Here is a 24,342-nt window from a genome sequence, read left to right as displayed (position 1 = left end):
CATTGAAGGAGGAAGGAAATCGTGATCGACTGGTATTTCTAAGGTTTTCAGAATTGTTTGAAAGCCTGTTAGCAGACAATCTCCTTGCATTAATGGACGCTATAGCTTCTGACTCTAGCCTCACAATGATAAAAGCATTGAGTGTAGGTTCCAGAAAAGGGAAGCTGCGCTCAACAGGAGGAGGACTTGCAGTTGGCGGCCATGGCCATCAAGGGAACTTGGTGGGCACGTATCCTACCTTCAGCTCAGCCAGGTTCAGTGACTGAGATGGCTATGTTTCATCGATGGCTTCCCCACTGAAGAGGACCATGGTCTTGACTTTCCACACCAATCGATGCTTCCAGGAGGAAGCTGGTGGCACTGCTGACATATCGTCATTCAACACACTTGATCGCATGAGGAAGGTGTCAGAGACTGTGTAGGAGAGAGGACTTCATTGTCTTCTGTTTAACCAGATATTTCCTGGTTATCAGGAACCAGACACTGCGTGTATGTGGCTCTTTGGATGCCACACATTAGCAGGGAGCTTTCCTGCAACCATAATTGACATGATTCCATATGTGATGTTGGACAAATGTTGTGTCGAATCACGACAGAATGATGACATCGTGGGCATTTTGGGTAGTAAACAGCTCTCTCTAACCTTGCCACCAGTAGAGTAAACATCTTCATAATGAATTTCCTCCTTTTTAAAGCTTTGACCTCCTGGTCCTTCCTGGAATTTAACACAAGAAGAGAACTGGCAATGAGGATAAAACGATTCACTGGATCAAACCACAGATTTGTCAAAATGAAACAAAATTGTAATCCTTGCTACAGGTCTCAAAGGCCATTTGATAGAAAGAAGAAAACAAATCAAAAACTGCTGGTGCTGTACCGAAGTAGGTACAGTCAGTAAAAAAAGAGAAGAATTCCCTGGGAAGAGGTGAACAGTGCAGAAGAAGCTTGCCAGGTGCTCTACTGAAGGAACACTGTGAGTAACAAGTATCCTACATGGAGGGAAATGTTTTGAAAGAAGTGGGCAGTTTCATGATAACCTTGTCTTGAACAAGAACAAGTGAAGTTTTGCTAGAGTGTACATGGTACATTGTGCTACACATACCCTTCCCATTCTGAACAAATGCAGGAAATTCTGATGCCACGGGACCACATGATGAAAATACAGAGGGCTGAAACACCTACCAAGAAAGATTCTGTTGTTTTGTTCAAGCTAACAAATTGAAACAAACATTGTTGTCCTAGCATTCCTTCGTATTAGGTGGGGGGAAGCAATTAAGCTCCTAAGGAGTCTGGTACAGCCAGAGAAGCTGGGTTCCAAAACTTAAAAAGAAATAGTAGGAATCCTAGAACCAGTTTTCACCAAAGCTATTGGTGATTGCTGAGATAACACGGTGTGAAGCTGGATAAACACAGCAGGCCAAGCAGCATCAGAGGAGCAGGAAGGCTGACGTTGCGGTGATTGCTGAATGGTTCAGATTCCACAAGCACAACCAACATGATGGTGAATCCATCTCCCAAATCATGGCAATTTTAAAGATGTTAACAGAATTTGGTGAATTTGAAGATACCAGTCTGTCTCTGATCACTTAAATGATGCTGTATGGTTTAAGATGTGAACCAGCCTGGAAGAGATTATTGATGGAAAAGAATCTAGACTTCAGGAAAGCACTGGTAATAGCAGTCTTGGTGGAACTAGCAGCCAAAGAAGTTTGACAGTTAAGCCCAAGCATGAGAATTCGCAAAAGAGTGTCTGACAGATGAGTTACACACAGACTCCAAATTGCCATTGGTGTGGAAATATTAGTCACGCAATAGCAAACTGCTGGTATAAAAAAAACTTTAAAGAAACTAAGGCAAAATTGGGCACGTTGAACAGGCATGTTTGAGGAAGAAACGTGAACAATACACAGAAAAAGAATAGAAACTGAACAGTAGGAATACAGTCTACACAGTACACAACCATCATCAGAAAAGCCCAGATCCTCAGTTTGAGGGGGAGCCGTTATTAAACATACTGCTGTTAAACACCAACCAATAGTGAGTCACACCCTTAATGAATAGCAAACCAGTTAGAAAGGAGGTGGTCACCAGAATGGCAATTTCATTCATAGCCAAGAGTGTTTTTCAGAAGCAGCTGAATCCCATTGTGCAAAACCTAAAGAATTGTACGCGGTAAATACAATGGAGAAGTATTGCCTTTAAGGGGTTGGATCAATGTGAATGTTCAGTTATATGGCGAGTCTGAAGATTTGTCTTTGCACTTTACCAAATTCAATGAGTGCTTTGGAATCCTGGTACATGAATCTCAAAATACTGACATGCAGTTGCAGCCAGTGATTAGGAAGGCAAATGAAATATTGATAATTATTGCAAGAGGAATGGAGTATAAAAGCAAGGAACAATTGCTGCAACTATCCAAAGTCTTTGTAAGATTATCAAGGATAGACTGTATGCTTTTTGTATCCTTACTTAAGAAAGGATATAATTGCATGAGAGGCAGCTCAGAGAGGGTTCATTTACCTGATTCCTGTATGAAGGGATTATCATACGAAGAAAATTTGACTAGTGTTTGAGCTATAGGGAGGGGCTGATTAGGCCACTATGTTCCTTGGTGCATTGAAAGCTGAAGGGTGACCTTACTGCAGTTTATAAAACCATGAGGGGCATGGATAGGGTGAATAGATGAGGTCTTTCCCCAAGGGTGGGCATAGGTTTAGGTGAGAGGAACAAGATTTAAAAGGCACCTAAGGGCCAACTTTTTCATGCAGAATGTGGTGCGTGTGTGGAATGAGCTGCCAGAGGAAGTGGTGGAGGCTGGTATGATTACAGCATTTAAAAGGTATCTGGATGGGTATTTGAATGGGAAAGGTTTAGAGGGATTTAGGCCAAATGCTGGAAAATGAGACGATATTAATTTAGGCTTTCTGGTTTGTTTCCATGCCGTACAGCTCTATGACCGTATGAAGTTGAGCCTATACTCATTGAAGTTAAGAGGAATGAGAAACCATTTTATTGAAAGGTAAGATTCCGAGAGGACTTTACATGGGGGTTGCTGAAGGGATTTCTTGCTTTCCAGTGTAGTCTAGAACTAGGGGCCACAGTTTCAAAATTATAGGTCTGCCATTCAGCACTGAGATAAGATGATGTTTTTTCGCTCTCCGGATTGTTAGTCTGTGAAATTCTTTTTCCCAGTGAGCACTGGAAGCTCGGTCATTGAATATATTTAAGGCTGAGCTGGACAGATTTTGATTGATAGGAGTTAAGGCGAGCACTAAGAAAAGTGGAAATGAGGCCACAAAAATTTCAGCCATGATCTTATCAAATGACAGAGTAGGTTTGAGGGGCTGAGTGGCCTATTCCTGCTCCTAATTCTTTTGTCTTCCTGAGACCGCACTGGCTGACCAAGTGAAAGCTCTTAGGTATCTTGAAGCAGAAATGCAGAAAAGGAAGATACCATGTGAGGAAAGGGAGTGGAGAGGAAAATAAGTCCTTGATCACACCATCTGCATCTTGCACTTCATGACAGATAATAAGAGTGCCTGTGAGCCTGTTTGAATGCAATGCAGCTTTGTGTTATGTCTGCCATAGCTGTCTGAACAACTGGGAGTATGTGAAAGCTGCAAAAACGGGGTGTGAGGTTTACAACATTAAGTGCAACAGTGAATCTGAATATGAGATACGAATCCTGTTTGCTGATGAGAGTGTAGTGTATTGAACAATGTAAGAGGTAGTGGTGCATTTGGCTGGAGGTGTCATTTAAAGATGGATTTCATGACTGTGGCCACTCTGAAGTAATTGATATGTTTGACCTCTGGAATTGACTTCTTTAGCCATTGGTTCCCATGCCTTTCTCTGGAGATGTCTTGAGAGCCTCTTGATAAAGTTGGCTGCCAAAGTGGTGGTCCCAAGTTCCACCCAGTGAAGCTTAACACAATTGTTCACAACTGACAAACAATATGTCACCTGATAGTGAAGTGAGAGTGACTGCCATTGACATCAAGGCAGGAATTGACTATGTGTCAAGAATTCAAAAAGAATCTAGGGTAACTCTCCAAAGGTTGGAGGTATACCTAGCTCAAAGGAACATGTGGTCATTGGAGGCCAGTTCTCGCAACATTGCTGTTGGAGTTCCTCAGGGTAATGCCTAGGTGTGACCATTGTCAGCTGCTTCAATAATTAATGTCTATCATTAGGCCAGAAGTAGAATGTTTGCTGAGGATGGCATTTTATTTAGCTCCGTCTAGAAATTCTCTAATATGTGCCTGCATGTACCAAACACTGGACAACATTCAGGTTTGGGCTGGATGTGGCAAATAACATCCAAATTACTTAAGTACCACCCAGAAACCATCTCCAACAAGGCAGCAGCTAACCATCCATCCTTGAAATTCATAAACATTACCACTGATGAATTCTTCACTATTTTCCACAATGCCGAGTACATACCAGTGTTGTAACTATAGGGGTGTGGCAATTTCTGGAGCAAAAGTCTTCAGTATTATTGCTGAAATGTTGTCAGGCCCCGTAACCTTAGTAGCATCCAGTGTCTCCAACTGTTTCTTGATATCATGTGGAGTGAATCAAATTGGCTGAAGACTGGTATCTGTAATGCTAGGGGTCACTGGAGGAAGCCAACATGGATCACCCACTCGGTACTTCTCACTGAAGATTTCTACAAATGTTTCAGCCTTATCTTTTGCATTGATGTGCTGGGCTCTTCCATCATTGAGGATGGGGATATGTGTGGAGCCTCCTCCTCCAGTGAGTTGTTTAATTGTCCACCACCCTTCATGACTGGATGTTGCTGGACTGCAGAGCTTAGATCTGATCTGTTGGTTGTGGAATCACTTAACTCTGTCTATCACTTGCTGCTTTCACTGTTTGGCATGTAAGTAGACCTGTTTGGTGACTTCAGCAGGTTGAAACCTCACCTCACCTTCAAGTATGCCTGGTGCTGCTCCTGGCATGCCCTTGTGTACTCTCCATTGAACCAGGGTTGATGGTAATGGTTGAATGAAGGATATGCCAGGCTATGTGGTCACAGATTGTGCTGGAGTACAATTCTGTTGTTGTTGATGGCCCACACTGCCTCATGGATGCCCAGTCTTACGTTGCTAGACCTGTGCGAAGTCTGTCCCATTTAATGTTGATAGTGCCACACAACACAATGGAGATTGTTATCAATGTGAAGGTTTTTCCGAATCGGCAACAATTTGTTGGTGATCATAAGATTTTTTTTTAATTATTGGATTCAAATTCTGCCATCTGCCATGGTGGGATTTAAACCCAAGTTCCCAGAACATTAGCTGGGTTTCTGGATTAATAGTCTAATGATAATACTACTGGGACTTTGCCTATCTGTGAAGATATCATCTGGGACAAAGCAATCTGTCTACTTGATACCACTAATTTAATTATTCACTTCCTCCACTACTAATGCACAGTGACAACAGTATGAACCATCAGTAAGATGCATTGTAGGAATTCCTCAAGTCTCCTTCGAACACATCTTCTGGACCTGTAATCACTACTGCCTACATGAGCAAGGCCCACAGGCATGTGGAAACACCAACACCTCCAAATTTCCCTTCCAACTCCCATAATGTCCTGACTTGGAGCTTGATGCTGTACTATAATTAAGTATATTGCACTTTCTTTGTTGTTGGGTCAAAATCCTGAAACTCCGCTCATAATAGCACTATGGGTGTAACAACAGAACATGAGGCTGTATTTTACTTCCTTTGGCTAAATGCAAATTGTTTTGGATTTGTGGAGAGTTTTCCTTATTTGCTACCACCGACTACCACCACCGCACCCTCTGACGTCATTAACCCAGCATGCCCTCTGTGCTGCATGTGTAGCAAAAATTCATTTCATGCTCTGATTACTGAATTTGCTGCGATTAAATGAAGTCTTGCTATCTTAATCCATTTAGCATAGTAGTCTACTGGAACTAACTACATCTTTCTTATCAAGTCAAATAAATTGGTTGCTAAACCTTTTCCTGGTCTATTGTTCCCTGACTATTTGTGGCACACCTGTGAAATGACAATGAAAATTACAATTTCATTCAAAATGCCTGGTCACCATATTAACTTGGTCTCTTGTCAAAATTTTGTAATGTCTACATGTTCCCATGGTGTCTCTGTTGAATCTTTTGTCTAATTGACTTAGGTGTAGCTTTTCTGTGTTCATGTATGAATAAATCTCTCACTTTTGTCAAATGTTGTTCTGCTTGTGACAGATTTTTAATACTGGATATGCTGGACAATACTTTGACACCTTTGCAGACAGTGTTGTTTAAGCTTTAAGCACTTCTCATCTGCTTTCTGAGCTGCACACATTTCTGAGTTTTTTCTCAGTTCCTGGTAGATAATTGCAGTAGAACGTAAGCCCACTTCTTCAATAACATTCAACTTTCTATGTCAGACTGATCCACTACTGCCTTTGAAAATGCATCAGTCATTATTTGTCCCTTGCCTGGAACATAGACTATTATAGTCATATCTCATCATTGTAAGTATGACTCTGTATTTGTGGTGGCATTTCTGAGATCTCCTTTCGTCATAATAATGTGAGCAATGGCTTATGTTCCATCTTGACCTGGAATCTCACTGCTATGAGAAAGTCTGCAAACCTGTTACATCCCTATTTAACTGTCAGTGCTTCCTTTCTGATTATTGTATAATTCTGTTCAGCTTCCATCAAATGTTTTAATGTGAAATATTTAGTTTTCTTATTTCTTTAGTTTGTGCCTACATAAGGACTGCTGTGAATCCCATAGATACTGCATCCATGACTAATAATATTCAGGCTTATTGATTAACACATCAGTACATGTATAGAGAGCACTTTCCCCTTAACTTTTCTTATAAGCTATCATCTGTTTCCAACTCCACTTACGTTGCTAGCCTTATTTTCAGAAGTTCTCTTATGGGTTCAGTAAGAATGGCTAAGTTAGAAATGAACTTTCCCACTTGATTCACTATATCTAACAATCAGTTACTCACCTCCATGCAGTAAATTCATGAATAATCCTTTGGATTGTATGTCATAAAAATGCAATTGTCATTTTTAAGAGCTGGCATTATGTATCAAGTGAAAAGGTTTTCATTCTATAATGCCCTTAATATTTCCTTGATCGTATAGTTGTATTCCTTTCTAGATTGAAAACACATGAGGTAATCATCTATGTGGTAAAATGGTTACTTTATTCCTCCAGGGATCTTGACATCGCTTTCTAAAGCATTTCTGGTGCAGAGGGGATTCCAAATGGTTGATAATTAAAAAAGAACCACCTGAATGGTGTGATGACCAGTCAGCAGTTTTGACTTCTGGTTTAGGATATCTGCCAAAGTCTGCTGTTTGTGTCTAATTTTATAAAGAACATGTTTCTTGCTCATCTGATCAAACTATCATTGAGTGATAAAATAGGATGATTTTTTCTTCTAACTTCTTTGTTTAACTGAGTTATATCCACTAAGAGCAGTGGGAACTGCTAGCAGTCCTGAACATCATTGCAATAGTTCTGTCACTGGTAACCCTGCTTCCTACAACACTGTCTATATGATACTGCACCTTTTCTAATTCAGGATGTGGAATTTTCCTTGGAGTGTACAGGCTTGGCATCTTCTTGCAGGGTAATATGATTCTCCTTTTTTAAATTCGCTTAAACCTTTGAATAATTTTGGAAATCCTTATTAAGATTGCTTCCATTCTCATCCTGGAGTACAGCATTCACTCTTGCTAAAAGACTTATCTGGGGACATGCATTTCTACTTAATAGTTAGGCATTCTGTTTCTTCAGTTTGTAGACTGTCTCACTGACTTCATGTACTGATCATACTTCATGATCAGAGGATTAGAGAGGGTGGACAGTGGGAGTCTTTTTCTGAGAATGATGATGTCAGCTCGTACGAGGGGGCATAGCTACAAATTGAGGGGTGATAGATTTAAGACAGATATCAGAGGCAGGCTCTTTACTCAGAGTGGTAAGGGCGTGGAATGCCCTGCCTGCCAATGTAGTTAACTCAGCCACATTAGGGGCATTTAAACAGTCCTTGGATAAGCAGATGGATGATGATGGGATAGTGGAGGGGGATGGACTTAGATTAGTTCACAGGTCGGTGCAACATCGAGGGCCGAAGGGCCTGTTCTGCACTGTATTGTTCTATGTACTTTGTACCTGAAACATTTTGGTGATGATGCATCTGAAGATCTGTGCTTCCAGATCTTGGAGTTTTATATTTATAGGCCAAACTTGCACAGACTTCAACCAAAGCTAGATGTTGGCCAGTATTGAAACAGCCACACCTGTGCCGAGTTTAAATTCAGTTTCAAACACTTGTGCCCTCAAGTTGATTACCCAGAGTCCCTATTGACTCACGTTGATCTCACCTAGGAATGTTATCTTAACTTTTTTGTTCTTCACCCTTAATTTTTTGAACTGTTTCTTTATCGTAAAATTTCCATTTTTTGGACATGTTCCTTTGGTAGGACTTTTCCTTTGTCTCTATATTGATAGAGCTGTTGCTATCCTGCAGTATTTCTTAAAGTGTCCCAATCAGCCACACTGATGACACTGGGTTCCCCTGCTACGCATTTGTGCACTTCTGAAGTTGCTTTCATGCATATCTTGAACAACTGAGTATGGTCAGTGACATTGACTCATGCTCTTTTGGCATTCTGGTTTGCCCTCAGAAGGCTAGTGACAACATATTCATACCTATCTATGATAGTAAGATCTCAAAAAACAGACAAATTGTGGATCCTGATCTCTACCTGAGTAGCATTTTGGATTATCTGTTCTAATGTTAAATTGTCCTTAGATTGAAGGAAACTGACAATTTTTTGTTCCTTCTACCAGCTACATTGCAATCTATAATTCATCCTCTAAATCTCCAGACCCATAATACAAATTTATTAAAAAATCAATTCTCCTTGTCATTGAGATCATTGATTGAATCTTGCTCTTTCTATAAATTACATTTTTTGGGGCTAAAGCATGTGTCAAATGCCTGAACTAAGGCCTCATACTCCAGTACCTTCTCCCACGCTGTGACTTAGCAAGGCACCATCTGCAATTGGACTAGCACATATAGAAACATGTTGACGTGGTGTCACTGTTCCTGTGCATGCAAGCCTGTTGCAGCTCTGTGCTGCTAAAACTGATATTCTGAGAGTTCCCACCTCTAGCTTCATTGTGGGTTCTCTGCCATTGCCATAGCCATTGAAAATGCAATGTCTCTACTGAAAATGTAATTCCAAATGATTGCTGTGCTCAACTGATTTCAGTGAGTTCTTTGATTTTATTTTCCATTGTTTTTGCCAAAATGTTCAGATTTAGTGCTTTTTTTTTGCTTTCCAGAGTCTTCCTGATGTGTAATATTGGTTACAAAGCCTTCTGAAGTTCTGTCCTGCCCTTCAGAGTCTTTGCACTCTGCTGGTTGGTGTTTATAGGTTCTTTGCTGGCTTTAGAAGCACTCCCACATTTTCTGCTTTGTGTTCAAAGTTCCAAGTTCTGTTCTAGCCCTTCGAATCTTCCTGCTTTGTTGCTACATCTTTTGGATTATAATATGACTTCAGATTCTGGTTATGGAGGTTTTCCTCTCTACCATCATGGTTTATTCTAGGCTTTAGGTTAATACTTCCACAACTATGGTTCAATACTTCTCTTTTTAGACTGCTAGTTCCTTAACCTAAAGTAAGGTTTTTCAACTTCTTCAGTACCATTTATAGGTTTCTGAATGTGCTCTCTAGTGCGGGATCTAAAACCTCTCTCATCACCTGCTTCTTTCTAGTTTGGTGTCTTCTAACCTGATGTGTCAATTTCAGAATTATATCATCATTTCCATCTTCCAGTATACTACATGGATATTTGTGTATCAGACTGAAATAAATGAGAAGCTTGTCTGCTCAAACATAATAAGTGTCCTGATTATAGAGTAACAGCAGGATTACTTGAACAAAAATTACCATGAATTTCATTAGTCCAAAACATTAAGGGTGGATCAATTCTGATAGCCACAGATTTATATTTTGAAATTTAAATAAAATGCCAAATTGCCTGGAAAAGATGATCAGTGAACAATAGTTTGAATATTCATAGGCTTCTGCAGCATCCTTTAATTGTGCCCAGCTAAATATTTGTAGCTTGCAATGGAACTATGGTTCTAGACATTCAGAAAAAATACACGGAAGAAAATAGAACAACAATTTCTCTGCCTATTCACATTACACAAAATAATTTCATCCCTCACTGAAGAAGCGACTTAAGACCAGTAGCTTACCATTTGCAGCAATTAAGGCAGCTTAATAATTTCCATTGATATAATTGCAGCCTTTGGTTACTGATTTTGGTTTACTGTTTTATGTTCAAGGTCATTATATACACAATAAGGGAAACATTACTTTATCCATTGCTTACGTAGTGGAAGGAAAATTCATTTGCATCGTGGCATTCTTAGTGAGTAGCTACAAGCAAACTGGTGCTTCAGTTTCCTCCTACAGTCCAAAGATGTGCAGGTTAGGTGGATTAGCCATGGTCAATGCTGGATTTTGGGGATAGGCTCAGGAACTGAGTCTGGGTCGGATGATTTTCAGAGGATTGGTGCATGACACAATGGGCCGAATGGCCTTCTTTCTTCACTGTAGGGATTCTGCACCAAAGGTGAGCCTTTCCTGCATACAAAGTGTTCTTGCAATAGCATTGCCTATGCACCCAGTAATGCAAATCTGTGCGTGCTGAGCATCCTGCAAGCGTGGTGGAGATATGCCATGATGGTCATGATGGATTGGTAAATGTTGGATGCCATGTCTGTAGATGAAGGGTGTCTGCAACTGGCCATGCCCTGAGATGCCATTTGGTCCTAAGCAACATCGAAGTCCTTCACAGTCAACTGCAAGCTGAACTTACCAGGTACCCATTCTAATTTCCATGTCACTGTTTCTCGACATCTCAGAAGAACTGAGGATTGTGGAAAATGGAAACAAAAACAGAAATTTCTGCAAAAGCTCAGCAGCTCTGGCCACATGAGTGGAGAGAAATCAGAGTTAATGTTTGGGTCCAGTGACCTTTCTTCAGAATCCTGTTTGTTTCTGAAGTAGTATCACTGGACCCGAAACGTTAACTCGCTGTCCCCACCCCCATCTTAACCATAAATAAAATGTTGATGCTGCTTTCTGTCTGCAGATGCTGCCAGACCTTCTGAGATTCTCCAGCAATGTCTGGTTTTGTTTCAGATTTCCAGACTCAGCACTTATTTATTTTACTTTTATGTTGATACATTTAGTTTCTCTTTAGCAAAATGTTGTGTGTGCCTTAATTTGATTAACTTGGGGAAATCGGAATGTGTCAAATCTGGGTATCAATAAACATTTCAAAACTGAGAATTTTGATCAGACTTTTGTTATCAAACAGTATTAAAGTTGCTGAGTCCAAGGCAGGAAGATGGAGTTGAGCTACATATCAGCCACACTCTGTCTGATAATAATGTCTGATTGCTGTCACTGAATGTCTGACATTAGATGCGTTACTTTGGAAATATACAATACCGACACCATGAAACAACATTTGGAAAATGTAAATAGAGGTATTGATGTGACTCATTGGGATAGCACACCATAAATCAAGCTCCACTATTCCCAAAGTCATACCCGATTTTAAAGGTTTTTTTTAAAAAGTACATGTAGATTTCCAAGTTGCCTGACTTCCAGAGCAAGGTTGATAGATAAAACGGACTAGGTTTCTATACCAAACAAGAATTACTATTTATTGTAAGTAATTAGACCACAGCTACAAGTAAAAATTGCCGTACCCTTCATTGACAGAAGTTGCCATTGGACATGTACCAGCCTCAGCAAATCATCATAGCACATTTCTGACTCACTTAGAATACCATTAGCCATTTCAATATTACACTTTAGACCTCGCCAACATCTTACATTGCAATGCCGCAGCCAGGCCACTTCTTGTGCAGGATCTGGTGCCCATCTCATGCAGGGTGTATCTCAGGGATCTTAGCTTGCTTTGGAAGCATTCACTCTCACTTTGAACCTACTTGGATGTTCACAGCATTCCTGCCGTGCCTGGGCTTCGCTGTCTCATTTAGAATTTACATCCTTCGAGTATTTCTGTCTTGCTTTGCATTTTAGCATAGACAAAAATCCAAGCAACTTGCCATGGTTGCAAGGAGTGATCAGTCAAGATGTGGACATGTGCTAGGCAAACCTGCAGCATGTGCCAGCAGCTTGTGGCAAATTTACTGCATGTGCTTCGCCCTAAACGCTATGATTTAAACTTGTCACAGCCCACTTCGGACAGTGCACTGATATTTTAGCCCCGCTACTCCCAAGTTCATCACAGAAGTTGAAGATTTTGCCCACATGTCTGTCTGATGGATTCAGGTTAACAGAAAATACCAACCAGATTTATGTACTTAATATGAACTATTTATTACACATAAATCAACTCTAACCATAGACAAACAAATATATATGTAAATAATATATATATCTCTCATAGCTGAAACCATTTCTTAAACCCACACACACGTGTGGACAGACCCAGATAAACAAACATGGATGTTATGGGTAGAGTAAAAAAAATTGTGGAAACATAGAATCAGTCCACAGAATTCGATGAGGTATAATTTTTGCTTCATCCAGACTCTACTGATCTCCGATCTCCTTATTTCCGGATCAGTTCAGTTGTTTGTTGAAGTCACAGGGTGGAAGACACATTGACTGCTTAGTCTTGCAGTCACTGGTTAGAAGCAACGGCCTGTGGCAAATGGTGGGAGAGATTGGCTAACTTCTAGTTCTTGGTTACTGTACTGCAGAGAGAGGAAAAGAGAAATGCTGTCTGTCACATTGTGGCAACCTCTGTCATTGGATTGTTTACACATGATCTACCCGCCTGCCCAGGAGTCAGAGAGTTGTTGTCAATGTTGATGACTCCTGGCCTTCACATGGATGGCACGGTGGCTCAGTGGTTAGCACTGCAGCCTCACAGCGCCAGGGGACCCGGATTAGATTCTACCCTCGGGTGACTGCCTGTGAGGAGTTTGCACATTCTCCTTGTATCTGTGTGGGTTTCCTCCAGGTGCTCCAGTTTCCTCTCTCAGTCCAAAGATGTGCAGGTTGGGTGGATTGGCCATGTTAAATTGCCCATAGTGTCCAGGGGTGTGTAGGTTTGGTGGATTAGACATGGGAAATACTGGGTTACAGGGTAGGGTATGGGTCTGGGTGGGATCCTCTTTTGGGGGGGGGAGCAGTGTGGAGTTGTTGGGCCAAATGGTCTGTTTCCACACTGTCGGGATTCTATAAACTATTCTATTAAAATTGTCCTAATTGAGAAACCGATAAGCAAACTATCAGTGCAAGACAGCTTGTTCTGCACATACGCACGGTTTCATTGGGTGTCAAAGATCTTGCCCCACTGTTTGAATAAGGTCACAGAATAAGCATTTTATGTTCCAGTAACTAGATTTTTTTTTAAATGTGCAGAAACTCCTTCCATAATCCTTGACTTATAGCAGTACCTTTTTCCCATTTTGGCCCCCAGTGCAAAACAAAGAAAAAAATAAAAAAAAATGTGATCTTTACAAACTCAAAATGGAATTGTTCTCAGTTGAGTGTTTGTGCTATAGGGAGAGGCTGGAAAGGCTGGAGTTAATTTCTTTGGAGCATTGGAGACTGAGGGGTGAGACCTAATAGAGGTTTACAAAATAATCAGGGGTATGTATAGTGTGAACAGTCAAGGTCTCTTCCCCAGGGTAGTGGAGTCCAAAACTAGATAGCATTGCTTTAAGGTGGGAAGGGAAAGATTTAAAAGGAATTGAAGGGGTGACTTTTCCACTTAGAGTGTGGTACATGCACAGAATGAACTGCCAGAGGAAGTGGTGGCAGCTAGTACACGCATTTAAAGGGCATCTGTTTGGGAATATGAATAGGAAAGGTTTAGAGGGATATGGTCCAAATGCCTTCATTGGAAGGGGCATTTAATAAATGGATGGGCAAGTTATGCTGCAGCTTTATTGAACTTTAGTTAGGCCACACTTGGAATATTACAGTTCTGGTCACAGGCCTGAAACATCAAGCTTTTCTGCTCGTGATGCTGCTTGGCCTGCTGTGTTCATCCAGCTCTACATCTTGTTATCTCTTATACCAGAAGGATGTGGATGCTCTGAAGAGGGTACAGAAAAGGGTTTGCAGGAGGATTTTGCCTGGTATGGGGGATTTTAGCCATGAAGAAAGGTTGGATAGACTGGGTTTGTCTTCACCAGAATGCACGAGGTTGAGGGGATACCTGATAGAAGTCTATAAGATTGTAAATGTAGAGGGTAGAGTGTAAAGTATGAGGCTGTTTCCCAGGGTTGAGGAGGGGTTAATTACTAGGGGACACGGGTTCAAGGCACGAGGTGGGGGGGGGGGGATATTTAAAAGAAATGTACAAGGCGCGTTATTTTACACAAAGGATGGTGAGTGCTGAAACGCTTTGCCAGAAGAGATGGTGGAAGCAGAGACAATAGCAGCTTTCAAGAAGCACCTGGATGAATAGATGAATCGGAAGGGAATAGAGGGATATTGTTTTGGTAAGTGAAGACAGTTTTATATAGAAGGGCAAAATGTGTCACTGCAAGTGTGGAGAGCTGAAGGGCCTGTTCTTGTGCTGTATTGTTGTCTGTTGTTGTTCGTAAGCCAAGGGTTATTGTCTGATATCTGTACAGATTGGACACAGGGTTAGATGCATGAGGCAATCAGTCCTTTCTCTCCATGAAGAGTGGGCCATGATCAGTCCTGCACATCCAGCACAACCAGACCAGGGAATAGTGGCAAATCAGCTGGGGAGCTGTGCAGGCAGGGTTCTGGTCACCCGTCAGTCAGAGGGTTGTCTTTCCAATTCAGTCAGCGGTGTGGGCTATGGTCAGTTCAGAGGGTCTGCTCACTGGAAGTCAATGGGTGGCTATCAGGGGCGACTGCTGTGTTAGGGATGGTGATGAAGTTAGTTGCTACTGCTGAGGAGACCAGATAACATGTAAACAATCTGTTTTTGTTCTTCTTGTCTCTACCAGATAATACTTTCCCTTCTTGAAATTGATCATTCTTGTGTCTATTTGTTGCATTTTTACTACTTTTTCTCAGCGTTAATAAGTAATAAAATTCTTTCTTTCACCTGAGAAAGTCTTGTGCATGGATTCTTCATTTTGATCTAGTTAACTTTTTTTTAAATTGAAGATAACTGCATGCTAAACAAATGTGGTAGAAATGAATTGAAATATTTGATGCCACAGACTGAGGGGAGGTTAAGAAGAGAGGAGTTGATTCCCACTTCTCATTTTTGAAAGTCCAGTTTAATGCAGCTAAGTTTAATCATCCTATGGTAGGGATCTATCAGCGTAAAGTGTCATTTGCTCATCAATCGCTCGAGCCAGGAAATGACAAATTCTGGTCTTGAATGCAAACTACTGTCTGAAATTGCAGATGAACATAGGGTCTGTACATTTTCACAATAACAAGGTTATAACATATAATTGAGTTTTTTTTGGGATTTTAGTAAGAGCTAAAAATTGTGGTTATAACCAAGTCACATATTTAAGAATCATCTTGTTAATGTTTCATGACTGTAAGGGAACAGATGGAAGCTGTGTGTTTTAGAAATAAGCTGCTGTATTTACTGAGACAGCTTTTGATTCTCACACTGAATAAATTATATTGAAAGATATCTATAGTAATTTAGAGAACATATGCAAACGATAAAACCATTCAAAAGGATAAAGTTTGCTGAGCTTTCTGTAAATAAATATTTTTTATTCAAAGAATTCCTGTAAGGACCATATGTTTGAGTATGATTTCTCCTGCTATTACCTCATTTTAGTTCGAGTTGTATCAAATTTCTCCCAGCTGGTTAAAAAACGTTTGATTTTGAATTATTTAATTTCTGATTTGAATACTTCAGGGCTTCAGCAACTTTTATAATTATTTACCAGATGGCTCTTGTGTTCAGTCAGCTTCTATTAAATGTTATACATTAGTTCATTCAGTATTATTGTCTGAACTGATACAATTGCTGTGTGTGAAATTTCATCATGGAACAGTGCGACACAGGCTTGCCTCTTTGAGGCCAAACAATACCATGAGCCGGTACCTTGATAGCTTGCACACTGTGCATCAAGACATGGGAGAAGTAGATGCAAACACTTAGTGAACCTAAACAAATGAAAACAATGCTTTCATGATGTCATATTGCTGACCTGGCTAATGCAATTGGACAGCACAGATCCTGACACCATTCCCAAAACAAAGCATGAAAAGCCATGATGTAGTAATAGTGTCAAGTACGTTGATCACAGTTAAGTAAAATTTATTGAACCTCTTCCACTCAAAAGTGTCCAAAGTTTCACAAGTGATTTCTACGTGGATTTGGTGCACTCGCCAGTGTTGCTTCACAAAGAAGGCAGAGGAGTGATACATCTATAGATGCAGCAGTGACAGGGCCTTTGCATCTGCAACAGCCTCAAAGAGATGGAGGATTCTGAGGAGGAAACTCTGCATCATGACCTCACCCAACATGGAGTCAGACTCCTCTATGCTCCTTGACAGTGTAAGGATATTACTGGCAGGCCACTAAGTGAACCTAGCCTCTCAGTGTACATGCCCGTTCAATGCTGTCCTTTTTGCTGCTTTATTGAGTTTGGTCATGCAGATAGCAGAATGAAATTGGGAGTTAAGAAATGGCACAAGGCAAAATGATGTCATCATCCTCGTTGTTATCAACACCACTGGAGACCAAAGGACCTGTTGCAGTCAGCCCTCAGATACTTTGTAGGTCTCGGGCTGCAGGTTCCCTTGTCTACCCTGAGACCACTGCCTCCCCTTCCTTGATCTGCACTGCACCAACCTACTTTGCACAGCATTGTCCTGCGGCAGAGAATAACAAATGTCAGTGATTATACAGTACTGTCCTTTAATAATGTGCTGGCTAGATAGATGGGGGTACAGGGAGACAGTGAAACTTTTGGTAAGCATGTGAAGAGTTTGGAAATGAATACTCTGGATGTTAGGTATGAGTCTTGAGTGCCAGGAGCTGGTGCTCTTTAAGTGAGGGGGCTGCAATGCGTTCAGCAGCATGAGGTTGAGGTTACAACAGGAGATATAGGAAGATACATTTACTAATATTGATCATACGTGGAAGGTCACTAGAATTTCCATGACATTGCTGTGAGATCCTCTGGTGCAGATCCTGGAGGTGGTCTTCCTGGTTACTTAATCCCCTCTCTTCTGATGGTGGTCATTGAGGGTGGCTCAGCCCCTGCTAGACCATTCTGTCTCTCTCCTCCTACCCACCTGCAGAGTAATGTCAGCAGTGCCACATTAGTCCGTGTGCAGTGGTGCCTATCTTTCAGACATTTCCACAACAGCAATCTTTTCTTCCAATCTTGCCTCTAACAAAATAAACCATACTGTGGGTTTGCAAAACTACACCAAAAAGGCGCCATGTGCAGACCACAGAGGCAGAATTGTGGAAAATCAGACCTTCACACACAACTTCATGTGCTGAAAGTATTCAGAGGAGATGGGATGTCCAATTTTGAGTTTTACTGACCTCAATCTGAATGATGAAACCTTTCCCAAAAGTTGGCACAATTGAATCTCTTGTCTGCCAATTTTGTTGTTGATTCTATGGCGTAATTTGCTGACTGACGCACCATCAGCATTAACTGATTATATGCTTAATGGCTCAGACTTACGTTATTGTGACAACCCTGCTCATAAATAAGATTAATCCCATCCATAATATCCAATGCAATAGGAAGAGGGTATCTTGCATTGAAATAATTCTCCTATTCAAATGTCATATAGCCCTTTTAAAGCTCATTTTCTTTCATTGAAATGTTACAATTTTTGCATGTAAATTCTGACGGCATCCTGTGATTTTGTCTTGTTTAAAATTTACAACCATGTAATAAAATCAATTTAAGTAGAGATTTTCACACAGTAGTAAAACATTACCGAACTCTTCTTGCACAAAGCAACATCAGGTCATTGTATCCTCAAATATTGTACTGAACTTTTGCAGGGTCTACTGAAACAACTGATAAAGCAACTGGAGAAAGAAAAGAAAAGCCTTGAAAACCAGCTGAAAAATTTTGAGTGGAGAATAGAACAAGAAGCAAAGGTTTGTATTCCATCTTAATAAAAACCAAAAGAACTTCAGATGCCGTAAAGTTCCGAGGAAGTTCACAATCCTGAGGAAGGGTCATCGGACCTGAAATGTTAACTCTCTTTTTTTCCTTCACAGCTGCTGTCAGACCTGCTGAGTTTTTCCTGTAACTTTGTTTTTGTTGTGTTTGTGTTCCATCCTTTGTTTAGCAACTCAGACTCTTAATTAAACCTAGATCCATTTATCCTGAGTAGAGAAAATAAGGTAAATCTACTCATTCTGCATTCTCAGTGTTGAAGTGCACTGTAGTATTGTAGTTCTCTGTTCAACTCAGACTCTTTACAAACATGGCTCATAGTTGTATGAATTGGATCAATGAATTCATCCCAAACATAACTTGTACTAAGTCCTAAACAATTAGCCAATTCCTAACAGCAGGCCTCAATAAGTGACAGGATTATAGACCCCAATAGTAAGTTTTGAGAATTGATATTATTTTCAAATTTGAACTGCAACAATTTGACATATTGTCTTGGGCTGTGATCAGACACAGATTATATGGTCCTGTCTGATGAACATATTGACAGACCTGCATAATTATCTAAATGCACCACACTACACATTGATATGCTCAAACTCATGGTTAGTAGGAGACTTGTGTTAATACATGACACCAACTGTATGTAAAAATCAACTAGATTTACTATGCTTAACACAAATTTACATTATTAATCAATTCATCAGAGTTGAAGAGGAAGGGTTTGCATTAACTGTGGTTAGAAATGGGTTAGTACTTCAGGGCTATAATAGCTACAAGATATTTTTGAGTAAATTCAGTTACATAACTTTGGTTCTACATGTTGTGATGTGGATTTTGTAAAAATCAAACTCATTGTTTCCCATACATATTTGTTTTGAGATGTACTTGGTCAGAAGAGCTTGCATTTTGCTTTGAATTGTCTCCATTAAGAGTTTGAGAAAGTTCATACATGCTTAATGATTTTCCTTTGGATTTCCAAAAAAAACATGCAAAGATTATTCCTAATTAAAATTGTTAGCTTAATTTCATTGCAAGTAGTCATGCTACAATCAAAATAATTCATAAATAATCAATACTCCTCTCTCATACAGTTTGAAATATTGTTCCCTTTTATATTAGTATTTTTAGACATGTCTTGATCTGAAAGTCATTGCTGAAGTAGCAAATAGTATAAGTACAATTGAAGCACATGGAAAGTTATTACATTTAAAAGTTTGGGGTAATATTGCTTTAAAAGGTTAACGGCTAAAAATGTATAATCAGAAACTAATCTGGCACCACTGTGGTGGAGAAACTGGGCTTGCAGAGCTGGGGACAAGGTATAAACACTGCAGTCATGACTGTGCAGATGGATTATTTGATTTGGTAGTTTTAGAGGTTAAATTACTTAAAAGCAGTTGGTGAACTCACAGACTGTAAAGCTATTTAGTTCATTAGATCACAGAAGAATTTGTAAATCAGGGATTATTAACCTAAAATTCAGGTTAAGGATATCTCTGAGTAACTACATCATTATGGAGGTGCATGGAGCTTAAAATGAATCTACAGATTCAACTTACCTGAATGTATGTTCGCTGGGAGAGGTTCATTCCAATTTGGAGCTGCAGAATTGCTGAAATATAATAAGTGGTCCCAAGCAGCACAAATGGAAATGAGGACAAGACTAGCTTGGTTTAGATGCCCACTCCCAGAGACATAGTTAAACATTGAATAACATTCACTTGTGCAAGATACTGGATCCCAGTATGAAGTTAATAGTATGCAAATATTTTATTCCATTTCAATCCTAGTTTTAAAGATGAACTTGAGAAAGTGATATTTAATTTTCAGGGTCCAGATAGTTAGGTATTTCAGGGTGAGAAGCATGAAATGATTTCTTCCAGAAATTCTCCGTTTAAGCTCGTGTTCATGTTGTGAGATGCTATGCAAGAAATTGTGAAGAACCTTGAGTAAGTAAGTATCATAGACATTCATGGTGAGGTACCAGAAGACTGCAGGGTAGCTAATGTTGTGCCTTTGTTAAAGAAAGGCTGTGAGGAAAAGCCAGGGAACTACAGACCAGTGAACCTGCTGTCAGTGCTGGGTAAGTTGTTAGAGTGGATTCTGAGAGACAGGACACATGCATTTGTAAAGGCAAGGACTGATTAGGGATAGTCAGCATGGATTTGTGCATGGGAAATTGGGTCTTACAGAAATGCTTCAGTTTTTTTTGTGACGTCACTAAAAAGATTGATGAGGGACGGTGGCAGATATTGTTTACTTGGACTTTAATAAAGCCTTTGACAAAGTTCTGCATGTTGGATCACTTAGTAAAGTTAGATCAAAAGAGAGCTAGCTAGCTGAATACAGAATTGGCTTGATGGTAAGAGACAGAAGGTGGTGGTAGAGGGTTGTTGTTTAGACTGGAAGCCTGTGACCAGCGGTGTGTAGCAAGGATTGGTGCTGGGCCTACTGTTGTTCATCATTTATATAAACAAATTGGATGAGAACATGGTCGGTATTGTTAATAAATTTGTAGATGACACCAACGTTAGTAGCAAAGTGGGCAGTGAAGAAGGTTATCAAAAAGTACAACAAGATCTTGCTGAACTGGGCCAGTGCACCAAGGAATGGCAGATTGAGTTTAATTTAGATAAATATGAGTGTTGCATTTTGGTAAGACAAATGAGGACAGAGCTTACACAGTTAACGTAAGGGACCTGAGGTTATGTTGTCAAAGAGACCTAGGGCATATAATTCCTTGAAAGTGGCATCACAGGTGAACAGGATGGTGAAGGTGGTGTTTGGTATGATTGCCATCATCAGCCAGAGTATTGAGTACAGGAGTTGAGATGTCTCATGGCTGTACAAGACATCGGTATGTCCACATTTAGAGTACTGTGTACAATTCTGGTTGCTCTGCTATAGGAAGGGTGTTATTAAATTGGAATAATATGGAGATTGGAGGGTTTAGGTTATAAGGAGAGGGTGGAATGCTAGGACTTTTTACCTGGTATGTAGGAGGCTGAGGGGTTTATAAAATTATGAGGGCGTAGATAAGGTGAGGAACCCCAAGGCCTTTTCCACAGGTAGCGGCATCAAAAACTAGAGGGCATAAATTTTAGGTGAGAGGCAAAAGGACCTGAGGGGCAATTTTTTTCACAAATAGGATGATGCATATATAGAACATGCTTCCAGAGGAAGTAGCAGAGGCAGATGTAATTACAACATTTAAAAGACGTTTTGGTAGGTACTTTAATCAGAAAGGTTTAAGAGGGATATGGGCCAAAGCAGGCATATCGAACTAGTTCAGATTAGGAAACATGGTTAGCATGGACGAGTTGGGCCAAAGGATCTATTTCCATCCTCTATGACTCTGTGATGTAGTACTTAGTGCATAAAATATGATATCTGTAATGAAAATTTTTTTCCCCATGCAGATTTTTTGTATACTAGGTGATTTGAAATTGTTTTTTCCAGTAAAACTTCAAACAGAGTTAGTAGTATCTCTAAGAAAAGGGATTTTAAATGATCTTTTTACTCAACTTTAATTTGAGAAAATACGTTATTTTGAAATATTCTGCAGCCTTGGTAGTTCTCCTTTTTAAAAAAATGAAGTTTAATTAGATAATTATTCCTTTTTATATATTCTCCAATTCTTCAACATTATACCCAAGATTTATTGGTGTCAGATATTTCTTATTTGATTTTTTAAATTCTTATTGGTAGACCATTACCTGGGTCTCTGGATTAATATTCTGGGGACCCAGGTTCAAATGGCACAGCAGTTTCAGAAGGATGAATGGCTGACTCCTGCTTCCACGTTCCTCAGGACTAGATTCCCTACAGTGTGGAAACAGGCCCTTTGGCCCAACAACTCCACACCCCCCCTTGGACCATCGCACCCAGACCCATCCTCTATAACCCACACCCCTGAACACGACAGGCAATTTAGCATGGCCAGTCCACCTAACCTGCACATCTTTGGACTGTGGGAGAAAACCCATGCAGACCTGGGGAGAATGTGCAAACTCTGCACAGACAGTTGCCCGAGGCTGGAATTGAACCCGGGTCCCTGGCGCTGTTAGGCTGCAGTGCTAACCACTGAGGCACTGTGCTGCCCATAGTGAAGCGTATTTTCCTGCAGCTTGAATGGTCTTTCCATTAATGCAATAGCTACAATTGTGGCTGTTAAATAATATAAAGTTAAAATAATATTGAACCCTGATTATGTATTATGGTTAATTGTCATTCTTTTTTAAACAACTATTTCCTCCAGGCCTATCACAAAGCCAACAATGAACGTCGTACATACTTAACAGAAATCGCACAAGTAAGTTTATTTTTTTTGTTAAACAACTTGGAACCATGCAGCACTTCAAAAGAAATTCCAATGTGTTCCATAGCATTTGTTTTAACAGTTTTTGTAAAATAACTGAATGTTTCAACAATCACAGAAAAAGAAGTTACCATTAGGGCTTGGAATTGTAGAGAGTTTGTTTGACCCATTCACTGATTTTCAAGAAAAACATGGTTCAACAATAAAACCTTTACAGTACTGCCTAGAATTATGAGCTCAGTGGTATGAATAAGCTTTACATTTGATGTTTGAACTCCGTTTAGATGTTGCCATTTGGTAATAGCTCATTTAATTCAAGTTTGCATTTAAGCAATAAGTTATCAAATCATAGGCAGACTGATGTTAGTTTAATACATGCAAAATCATAAATTGCTGGAGAAACTCAGCAGGTCTGCCAGCATCTGTGGAGAGAAAAATGTGTAGGCTAGGTCGATTGGCCATGCTAAATTGCCTGTAATGTTGAGGGATATGTAAATTAGGTGGGATGCTCCAAGGGTCGGTGTGGACTTGTTGGGCGGAAGGGTCTGTTCCCACACTGTAGGGATGCTGTACAAACAAAAAAAAGCACCATTAGGTGTTTCAGATCCGTTGATCCTTCTTCAGAATGGTCAGAAGGATATTGCATACCTCTGTAAGGTTAATCAGGTGCCCCAGCCAGCAACATTGTGCTTGCCACAGACACATCCCAATAAAAATAATCAGCAGTCAAAATCATAAATAATGAAACGGCCAAGTGAACTTGAATTGACCACCGTTCTATGCTGCCTAAACTATTAAATGGGTGGTATGGGAAACTGGGTAGGAATGGGCATTCTGTTTTATTTTAAAAGTCTATAAAATGGCAGGAAAGTGGAAAATACTATCTTTAGGATGGTACAGTTTGCTCACCGGGACAAAATCTCCCCTGTTTGATGACCCTGATTGACCTTATTCTGGAATCTTCTTTCATAGGTCTGCCTGCAAACAGATCTAGTGCCACTACAAAGCTCTGGCACGACTGCGCCTATAACAGTTTACGAGCCAATCAGACAAAAAAAACTGGCGTAACAAAGTGTGGGGCTGGATGAACACAGCAGGCCAAGCAGCATCTCAGGAGCACCAAAGCTGACATTTCGGGCCTAGACCCTTCATCAGAAAAAGGGGGATGGGGAGAGGGTTCTGAAATAAACAGGGAGAGAGGGGGAGGTGGATCGAAGATGGATAGAGGAGAAGCTAGGTGGAGAGGAGAGTATAGGTGGGAAGGAGATAGGTCAGTCTGGGGAGGACGGACAGGTCAAGGGGGCGGGATGAGGTTACTAGGTAGGAAATGGAGGTGCGGCTTGAGGTGGGAGGAGGGGACAGGTGAGAGGAAGAACAGGTTAGGGAGGAGGGGACGAGCTGGGCTGGTTTTGGGATTCAGTGGGGGAGGGAGAGATTTTGAAGCTTGTGAAGTCCACATTGATACCTTTGGGCTGCAGGGTTCCTAAGCGGAATAGGAGTTGCTGTTCCTGCAACCTTCGGGTGGTATCATTGTGGCACTGCAGGAGGCCCATGATGGACATGCCATCTAAAGAATGGGAGGGGGAGTTAAAATGGTTCGTGACTGGGAGGAGCGGTTGTTTATTGCGAACCGAGCGGAGGTGTTCTGCAAAGCGGCCCCCAAGCCTCCGCTTGGTTTCCCCAATGTAGAGGAAGCCACACCGGGTGCAATGGATATAGTATACCACATTGGCAGATGTGCAGGTGGACATCTGCTTAATATGGAAAGTCATCTTGGGGCCTGGGATGGGTGTGAAGGAGGTGGTGTGGGGGGCAAGTGTA

At 40.6% G+C, this 24,342-nt stretch overlaps 1 protein-coding gene across 6 annotated transcripts in view; it reads left to right on the top strand.

Annotated features, from left to right (window-relative positions):
* ccdc169 (coiled-coil domain containing 169) overlaps window positions 1-24,342 on the top strand; it is a 73,379-nt gene that overhangs the window by 36,709 nt on the left and 12,328 nt on the right. For 4 of the 6 annotated variants that reach the window (XM_048532638.1, XM_048532640.2, XM_048532642.2 and 1 more), the window contains 2 exons: window positions 18,080-18,178; window positions 22,462-22,515. In XM_048532638.1, coding sequence (XP_048388595.1) covers window positions 18,080-18,178; window positions 22,462-22,515 — 153 coding nt within the window. Of the gene's footprint in view, window positions 1-18,079; window positions 18,179-22,461; window positions 22,516-23,493; window positions 23,626-24,342 lie in introns of those variants that run through there. The other 2 variants (XM_048532639.2, XM_059646721.1) reach the window with 2 other exon arrangements.

Source organism: Stegostoma tigrinum, chromosome 6 (assembly GCF_030684315.1).
Source record: "Stegostoma tigrinum isolate sSteTig4 chromosome 6, sSteTig4.hap1, whole genome shotgun sequence".
NCBI lineage: Eukaryota > Metazoa > Chordata > Chondrichthyes > Orectolobiformes > Stegostomatidae > Stegostoma > Stegostoma tigrinum.
This window is presented reverse-complemented; position numbering and strand designations above follow the sequence as displayed.